At 47.1% G+C, this 10,043-nt stretch overlaps 1 protein-coding gene across 1 annotated transcript; it reads left to right on the forward strand.

Annotated features, from left to right (window-relative positions):
* Positions 1–131: 131 nt before the first annotated feature.
* eif4e2rs1 (eukaryotic translation initiation factor 4E family member 2 related sequence 1) lies at positions 132–8,883 on the forward strand. The gene is made up of 7 exons (XM_084911692.1): positions 132–307; positions 883–964; positions 2,263–2,397; positions 2,587–2,691; positions 4,731–4,883; positions 6,179–6,315; positions 8,664–8,883. Exons 1-7 carry the CDS (start codon positions 291–293, stop codon positions 8,701–8,703), a joined length of 669 nt encoding a protein of 222 aa, XP_084767818.1. The 5' UTR covers positions 132–290; the 3' UTR covers positions 8,704–8,883.
* The last annotated feature ends 1,160 nt before the right edge of the window (positions 8,884–10,043 follow it).

The following is a 10,043-nucleotide window of genomic DNA, read 5'->3' on the forward strand; positions in this document are numbered from 1 at the left end:
CACTTATTATTATTTTTTAATGACGTCAATTATCCCGCGTTGATCCTCCATACTTATGGACATAATGTTTCGCTTTTATAACCTTTCGTGAAAGTGCGATTAGTGACAGCTATTAAATTTGTCCCTTCGCGCCTTCCGTCCACTGCTCCGCCGTAAGCATGCGCATTGACAGAAGCCGTCACCGCAGTCCAGTGTGTTGAGTAGAAGCCGAGTAGGGACAATAGATTAAAAATAGAAAAGTACAGGTGATACAGGCGGAGATAAGGAGCAGAACGAGAGACGGAGGAGAGATGGATCAGTTGGAGCGGTAAGGCTCACCTTTGACCCGGAAATAACTGCAGATAACGCTCGAGCACGTAGAGCTAGCATCCAGTGTGATTCATTCAAACTTAATAAGAGTTAGCCGTTAACAACAGCGTTTTTATCCAGACAGTCAGGGTCTAAACTTTATTGACACAGCCTCCCTGAACAGTCCGTTTGTTTCGGAGCGTGAGACGGTCGCGTGCGCTGTCGTGTACAAGTGAGAGGACCTGTGGAGGTGTGACGTCAGCGCAGGGCTCCGTCTTTTAAATGGAGTTTAGGAAGGACGTGTGAGATAAAGGGGCGACTTCACCTGTGAGTAGTGACGGTGCGGTGTGTCGAATCTTTCCAGCCAATAGTTTCGGGCTCACGAAGCCCCGTTTAACAGCTCACTGCTGCCATCTGCTGGTCGTTCGGTGTACAGCAGCCCTGCTGTGATAATACATGCAGGCTACATATCAGTGGAAAAGTAAATGTAGAGATGAATCAAGCATTTTAGCTGTTCATCCACCATTAACCATGGGCACGTCCCTCAGGTGACACCTGGGATTACCTGCTGAGTACTTCCTGTTTGTCTTTCAGTCCCCAAGATGACAACGCACAGGAGACAGATTGTCACGTTGACAATGCCGATGGAAACAACAACAACAACAACCGGCGCAAGGTAACCTGTTCCTCTGTTTTACCTGGTTACCTGTTCACGTCGTGCTCACCTGTGTCTGTAGGCACATTATGTTATCCCAGGTGAAAGTCTCACTGAGACACGTGGCATTAGAGGACAGACAAACAGAGTCTGTAGTCAGAGACCAGGTGAGGTCCAAGCACCAATCAGACCAATCTGATAGCGTATTACTGTTTCCGTGGTGATTTGATGGTTGTTTTCCTCTTCATGATGACATTTTAAGCTGCTGCTGTTATTCATTGTGGCCTTGTCTGATTGGTGTTTGGACCTCACCGGTCAGCTGCTGTGTTAATAAAGTTTATTTGAAGCCAGTAGAAACCCTGAGACGTGAGAACCTTCAGGTTTCTGAACGGTCACTGGACTGGATTAGCTAGTAAATAACAACGAGCTAATGTTTCTCATGAGACTAGTCTCACATGTTCATACTGTTATTCCACAATCAGAGAGAGAGTGCAGGACAGACAGGTGACAGTCTCAGGTGTACACACTGCTACAAACAGGAGGATTTAGTGTTTGTGTTATTACGAAACAAGAAGAGTTCCAGATGGTCCAGTGGACACATGTGTGACTGCTGTGATTAAAGCATCTTTCTTTCAGCTTAACGAGTGAACCGTCAGCTCGTTCAAACACACGTTAAAGTCCGTTTGGCTCGACACCACCGAACAGAGGCAGCAATATAACATAGCTAACATTAACAGTGCAGTGAATCCTGCTTGTGCCGTGATATTCAGGACTGCAAACCGAGCAGCATCACTGACTTTCAGCTTGTTGTGTTTGTGGATATATGACTGACTTTAATTATCCACAAAATCATCACATTCTCTGTAAGATTAAACTTTTTGAACATTATAAGTGCTTTATAAAAACAATGTCACGTGGCTAAAAGTATTGTTTTGATGTTCCTCGCTATTGGAACTTTTGCATCGCCGCATAAATAAGAGTCACAAAACTCAGCACTTACTTTTAAATGTTTACTCTTCGGCCGCCCCACTTTATCCTCTGCTGTGCTATGAATCCTGGGATATGATGTGCCAACCCACATCATAACCCATCCTTGAAATCTGAGGAAAAGGACGACGCATTTGCAGCAGCCTTGGATTTAGGACGGCCTTCGTCACGTCACTGTGACGTAATCGGCCTTCAAATGCGGCCTCCGAAGGACGCAGGCCCTGACTTGGGACACACCTTGAGTTTAGACACTCTTAAAAACCCTCAGACTGTGAGGACCTGATTGGTCAGCAGCTGTGATGTGTGTGACCTGTGTGTTTTGTAACCTGCAGACGGTGTGTCCAGGTGCAGGTGAGCACCCCCTGCAGTATAACTACACCTTCTGGTACAGCAGGAGGACCCCGAGTCGTCCCGCCAGCTCTCTGAGCTACGAGCAGAACATACGACAGATCGGCACCGTGGCCTCGGTACGTATGGACAACTTTCTGTGAGGACACGCCTCCTCTGAGACCACACGTCAGCTTTACTGATAGTTTCAGTCTGACACAATTTTATTTCTTTTCTCTCTGATTCAGTCACATGATCAGTCTGACCGGAGGTTCGATCAGTAAAGTCTGTGCGATCGATCGTTCTGATAACCAATAATGTGTGTTCAGGTGGAGCAGTTCTGGAGGTTTTACAGTCATCTGGTGAGGCCAGGTGACCTGAGCGGGCACAGCGACTTCCACCTGTTCAAGGAGGGCATCAAACCCATGTGGGAGGTAACTAAGTACCCAGTACTCCTGCAGCACTCGTGTAGGACAGATTTGGATTTGTGCTGCTCAGACAAATGAAAGTACAACAATAAAATCATCATAGACACACAACACATGCAGTGCTGCAGTGACATCACCACAAACACCTGTGTGAGGCCACACCCACATCAAGAAAGTACTAATGAATGAAGCATTAATGAATTCTTAGTGAAGTGTTGATGAAGATCAGGGTTATCCATCCATCTTCCTTCACTGGGGGACAGGTCACGGGGCAGTAGCCTGAGCAGAGAATACCAGCCCTGCCTCCTGCTGGCCACCTCCTGGAGAACACCGACAAGCGCACCTTGCCCAGGAGCCTCAGCTCTCTCTTCACCACGATGGACCGGTGCAGCATCCGCATCACTGCAGCCGCTCCAGTGCGAGCTGGAGGACACCACCTGATGAAACCAACAGAACCAATCTGCACGAAAACCAGAGATGAGATCCGGAGACCGCCCGAGTGAAAGCCCTGTGCCACTTGGCTACGCCTGTAAATTCTGTACATAAAGATTCTGAACAGAATCGGTGACAAAGGGCGGAGTACAATGTCCCACCAGGAACTAGTCCTACTTACTGACGGCTCTGCGGACCAAGTTCTTGCAATGGTTGCTTCAGGATTAAATGGCCCGTAGCAACGGCGATGGGCCCCTGTCCCTTTTCCTGGCTGTGCCCAGCCACATCCTGGGCCTGGCTCCAGGGTGTGGCCCTGGTAACCCCAGGCAGGGGGAACTGTTTCCTGGGTGATCTTCTCATGGAGGTTTTTTAATAACTCTTTGTCTGGTCTCTAAACCCATGTCCAATTTGTCGTGGGAGGCCCTACCAGGGGGCAAAAGCCCTCTGACACAAGCCCATGGATCTCTGCAGCGCACAAACCCCTCAAACTCCAGAAAGGTAGCGCTTCACAGAGGGTTTTAATGAAGTACTGCTGGAGTTATTGAGGGCCGTGGGCTGTTTGAACACAGTGGCTATTGTTAAATAAAATGCGTTTTTTTGGCAGCCTGGATATTAGCATTGAGGACGCTGACAATGTCGGCCTCTGATCGTTTTCTGGTTGCGTTTAATGCCGACTTAGGTGTGACACGTATGGTTGCCCCGTACGTGTAATCAACTCTGGCTAATTTCACTGCTGTCTTTCTAAACTCTGTCCGCCTTGATCCTGATGTGAAGGACCCCAACTGTTGTACTCCCCCCTCGGCTGGTGAAGTTATGAATGCTATGTCATCCACATGCTCCACCACCTTGGACCAAGTGGCCCCCGTAAAGATGAAGCGTCTTAGATCCTCCCCTCACCCCTGGTTAAATGACTTTTTACGTCGTATTAGTCTGAAGACGAGGAGTGGTCGTGCCTGTGCCTCTTCAGCAACAAACCTCTGGAAGAGTCTTCCTGCTACCATTCGTACCTCTGACTCCGTGCACTCCTTTAAAGCACGCTTCAAAACGTACCTATTCAACCCGGCTTTCCCAACTCGCTCATTAATTGCTGTAGCACTACTCATTTCTCTGGATGCTCATGCTGTCTCTACTTGCTCTATTTGAGCTTGTTTTAATGACTCACTGTTCAGTGTAATCGTTTTACTGTTTCTCCTCACTGTGAAGCACTTTGGTGCACCCCTGGTTTAAACGTGCTGTATAAATAAAACTCTTCCCACAGCTGTACGCAAAAGGCTAAAAGTAACACGAACATTAGGTCATAGTCAATACAACAGATTAACTAAAACACATGAAAATAAACAAGTCTTAACATACACAATAATTCAACAACAGAAAACCTGTTTTAACAGGAAAGTATTAACTGCTCGTCAGTGTACTCGAGTACTGCAGGAGTAATCCTGAAGATGTACTCGTGCGCTAATGCAGTACTGATACTGGAGTTCAAACGATGTAAACCAGTTGTCCCAGATAACTTCCTGCAGTGATGTTAGAGCTGTGTGGTCACATGACTGACGCACTCAAACTCCCTGTGTCTCCTACCTGTCTCACCTGTTGTGTCCGTCTCACCTGTGCAGGACGAGTCTAACCGCAGTGGGGGGAAGTGGATCATCCGGCTGCGTAAGGGTCTGGCGAGTCGGTTCTGGGAGAACATCATCCTGGCCATGCTAGGCGAGCAGTTCATGGTGGGAGAGGAGATCTGTGGGGCTGTGGTCTCCATACGCTTCCAGGTAACCACACTGTTGATGACTGTGGAAGTCTGTGGAGTGCAGAGGTCAAGCAGAGAGAGGACTTCTGTGATTCCATCGTACAGGGTTACCAGGGTTACCCAGTGCTGGTGTGCTGGTCCCCTTTTTTAAAGTGGGCTCTACCTTCAGCTGGCCTCAATCCTCACAGTCTGTTAGCTGAACCTCAGATTCAGGAGAAGTCGTGTGGGCTTTGTCCTGGAGTGGTCTGCCTCACCCTCCGTCACTGACTCTGTTCATACCTGTTGTGGATGGAGCCAAAGGGTGGATGGTGCGGCTCTCTTGGCTTCATCAGGGCATGACCTGCAGCTGTGGAGGGTTGACAGCTGAGTGTGAAGTGACTGGGTGGAGGTTCAGCACCTGTCAGTCTGAGCCATAAGCAGGAGGAGGGTGGAGGGCCTGCTCCGGGTTAGGGAGTGGGCCCTGTGAGCTCCGCCTGGAAGTACAGCTGTCCTTTTAAGTGTTTAACCCGTGACTAACAGTAATGAGGTCCAGTTATTTGGATCTTTATGTCTGATACTGGGAACTGAAGCTGAACACAGATGAGCGGGGACTTTCCCGCGACATCTTTCAAAGTATTTCCAGTCTGGATCATGTGATCTGATCAGGTGGGTAGCTCTGCATGATCAGCAGGGGTTCAGATGGACGGGTGGGGTCTTGTTTATAGAAGACTGTGGCAGCAATGTTGTCGAGCTGTGTTCACAGACCAAATCAATGAGTCCGATATATGAGCGCTGGAAGTGAGCTGATCAAAGTGAGGCGCTCAGAGGAGAGCTGCTGCTCCTCCACTGACAGGAGTCTGCTCCTTCAGCCTAATCTTAAAATTAGATAGTCTGTCTCCCAAATCCAAACTGGAAGCTGGTTCCCCAAGTTGTGCTCTGATGCATCCATCAGAGTATGTATGTGTGTAAATATTAGATAGGAAAAAGGACTTGTGTGGATGGGTGAATCAGGCACGTTGTGTAAAGTGCTTTGAGAGCTCAGAGTAGGAAAGTGATATAGGAGAACCAGTCCAGTCACCATTTCCTGTCAGAGGCCATAAGAAGATCATTTGTAACTTTCACTAAAGCTGTTTCTGTGATGAGCTCTGAAACCTGACTGAAACTCTTCAGTAAGCCTCTGCAGATGATCTGTTAGCTCTTTGGCCTATAATTAGCTAAGATTGCTGGGTTTAAACAAGCTTTTTAAGTAACGGTTTAAGTACTTCCAGTTTGAAGGCCTGTGGTACGTTTATGATAACATCTGACCTCTGACCTGTCTGTAACCCGTCTGTCTGTCAGGAGGACATCCTGTCGATCTGGAACAGGACGTCCAACGACCAGACGACGACGTCCAGAATCAGAGACACTTTGAGACGAGTCCTGAACCTTCCAGCTAACACCATCATGGAGTACAAGACCCACAACGACAGCCTCAGGTAATACTACTGTACTACCACTGTTATTACTGCCGCTAACACTGTGCTGGTCAGGTTGGTAGTGGAGATGCTTTGAGTGTATTCATATGAACCTGACAGTGATCAAAGTCACCTGTCTCAGCTCTAAACCATCTGTACTCACTGGTCCTCTGAGCTGGGGTTGGCCTCTGCTGACGTTTGGGACGTGAGGTGGAGCCACGTTTCATCTAATGAACGCAAATCAGGACATTTGTTTTCTTTAGGTCAAAGTTGAGATCAAACATACGTGTCCTCCCTGTAAACCCACTGTTACCCTCTGTGAAGAGACAAGCATGTCCTCTAACAGGGGGACACTTTCCTGTGTCATCCGTGGAGCATTTGAAAGCTGTTACTGTGACATCCTGAGTATGACTGTTACCTGCAGTAACATCTGTAAATGTTAAACATCTGCACTGAAGCGTGTTTAGACAGAGGGAGGCTCGCAGCAGATGGTAAATGGCCTGTATTTGTACAGCGCTTTACTAGTCCCTTAGGGCCCCAAAGCGCTTTACACTACATGCAGTCATCCACACATCCACACATCCATTCACACACTGGTGATGGCAGCTACTTTGTAGCCACAGCCACCCTGGGGCGCACTGACAGAGGCGAGGCTGTGACACTGGCGCCACCGGGCCCTCTGACCACCACCAGTAGGCAACGGGTGAAGTGTCTTGCCCAAGGACACAATGACCGAGACTGTCCGAGCTCGGGGCTCAAACCGGCAACCTTCCGATAACAGGACGAACTCCCAACTCTTGAGCCACGATGGCCCAGATGACACTAACACTGTGTTTAAACGAACAGCTGTGCTCGTCACTAGAGCAGGGCGATATGGCCAAAAATATTTATCACGATATATATTTGAAAATTTGCAATAACGATATAACTGACGATATAATTTCTGCGAGACAAAATACAACTCCACAACTTTACTAGCGCAAAAACCCCATCCATTTATTTTCACTTAAACAAGCAGCTGTTTTATGTGCATTAAAGCTATATAAAAATGTAACAGTGCAAATGCAAATTCCTTTAACCAAAAGGCATTTCCAGTAGAAATGTGCTGACATATCCTGAGCATAACCATGTATCATATCCACTGAAGTTAAAAAGAGCTGCTTTACAACATTAAACTGCAGTGTGCCAAATAAAGTCAAATACGTATTTTTCGGACCATAAGCTGCTCGGGATTATAAGGCACATTAAGCGAAACAAAGCAGTCAGATAAATCAAACTTTCCTCAACTCATTCTTCTTGCTTCCTCCACTTCTGTACCATTGATTCATTAATGCTGTATTCTCTCACAGCTGCTCTGTTCCCATGTTGTTGCAGTATATTAATGACTAACCTGGTATTGTGGATGGATTATCTCAGTTGTTCTCCTGACTGAGGTTTGGTCCGTTTACAGCATCCTGCCATGCGATTGCATTTGTCTCTAATCATCAGGAACCCTCACGTTAACTTTTATCGAGTGGGAAAGTGTTAGCGTTCATCCTCCAGCTTCACTGTGTTTATGTTATGCTAACACAGCTGTGTCGCTAGCAGTCACGTAGCACATCATTATATACCTTCAGTAACCCTACAAACGTCACTCCTGTTTAGTTTCCTGTCTTCATTTATGTTGGACGTGATAGCAGAGCTGTACGTTTGAGTTTTTTCAGAAATCTCTCAGTCAGAACATGCTATATCATGATTAGGTAACTAGCAAAACTAGCGAGCTAACTTCCTGCTAACTTCTAACTCCGTTAAAAGTAATAAATTCTGCTTTCATGGATGCCTGGATGTTAAACGTCATAGTTACACCTGGTAAAGCAGCAACGCTGATCGTTTTATTGAAGATGAAAGAATTTAGACAGTTTTTAACTCTCAGTGATGTTCGTTTGACTTCGGGACCTTAAAGGACGGAGTTTAGGACCCAGATTATTCCCAGATTTATGAGCACCTTAGTCCAACAAATACGGCAATAACGACGTGCGCTTGCATGTTCTACAAAAAAATGTGCTTTGTTGTGTATCTGACGGACAAACACCACACCAGTGAAGCTGCACCATTTTTACAAACCAATTCTGGTTCATCCGTTTCACTCAACGATCTGCTTTCCCCGTTCTCATTCTCCGTTACCACCGTGCTTCTTCGGCACTGCGCATGCGCGTTTTACCCATATTCTATCGCGATATTTCATTTTCTTATCGTTGCCTAGCATTGTACCGGTATTACCGTGAACGGTATAATATGGCCCAGCCCTACTTGTCACTGCAGACTGGTGAAATGCATTGTGGGAAACGATCCTGATAAAGCAGTGAGACCTCTTCTGTCTTTGGTTTCAGGGACAACTCGAGCTTCAGGAACACCAAGATCTCTGTCTGAGGTCACCGGGGTCAGCCGAATGGCCCTCTGACCAATCAGGAACTGCCGTGGTGTTACTCTGCTCTCTCATTGGCCAGAGAATGGCCACATGGACCAATAAACTGACTGAACTGGACTGACGGTGTTAGTTTGTATCTCTGAAGTTTCTGCTGGTGTAAATAAAACTGAGTCTTCTTTAAACTCTGAGTGTGACTCTTTAATCCCAGCTGGCACCTCTGGGTCCCAGAACAGTAAAAGAACCTGTCCCAGGATATTCCAGGATGGTAGCTGAGGCTAATCTGGGTCTATTCCAGGCTGCAGTCCAGCAGGGAGCTGAGCTCTGAAGATGGACTTGATCCAGGCCAGGATTAGCAGATCAGAGGTACCATCATCGGTACCTGATCCAGCTCACCTGTCTGATCACATGATTCACCTCCCCTGCTGCTCCTTACACAGAAAGACTCAGTCACCCTCTTACCACAAGCTGTGACACTACAGCGAGGTGCTGACATCATCACAGGGAATGAAGACGTGAGAACAAAACACAGGTGGATGCAAAGTTCCTCTCTCTCCACTGTAAGTGGATGTAGCTCGACCATGATTCTCTCTCCACTGTAAGTGAATGTAGCTCGACCATGATTCTCTCTCTCCACTGTAAGTGAGTGTAGCTCGACCATGATTCTCTCTCCACTGTAAGTGGATGTAGCTCGACCATGATTCTCACTCCACTGTAAGTGGATGTAGCTCGACCATGATTCTCTCTCTCGCCACTGTAAGTGAATGTAGCTCGACCATGATTCTCTCTCTCTCCACTGTAAGTGAATGTAGCTCGACCATGATTCTCTCTCTCTCCACTGTAAGTGAATGTAGCTCGACCATGATTCTCTCTCTCTCCACTGTAAGTGAATTTAGCTCGACCATGATTCTCTCTCTCTCCACTGTAAGTGGATGTAACTCGACCATGATTCTCTCTCTCTCCACTGTAAGTGAATGTAGCTTGACCATGATTCTCTCTCTCTCCACTGTAAGTGGATGTAGCTCGACCATGATTCTCTCTCTCTCTCTCTCTCTCTCCACTGTAAGTGGATGTAGCTCGACCATGATTCTCTCTCTCCACTGTAAGTGGATGTAGCTCGACCATGATTCTCTCTCTCCACTGTAAGTGGATGTAGCTCGACCATGATTCTCTCTCTCTCTCTCTCTCTCTCTCCACTGTAAGTGGATGTAGCTCGACCATGATTCTCTCTCTCTCCACTGTAAGTGGATGTAGCTCGACCATGATTCTCTCTCTCCACTGTAAGTGGATGTAGCTCGACCATGATTCTCTCTCTCCACTGTAAGTGGATGTAGCTCGACCATGA

This window comes from Perissodus microlepis, chromosome 3, assembly GCF_051167445.1.
Source record: "Perissodus microlepis isolate ML-2025 ecotype Zambia chromosome 3, ASM5116744v1, whole genome shotgun sequence".
Lineage (NCBI taxonomy): Eukaryota > Metazoa > Chordata > Actinopteri > Cichliformes > Cichlidae > Perissodus > Perissodus microlepis.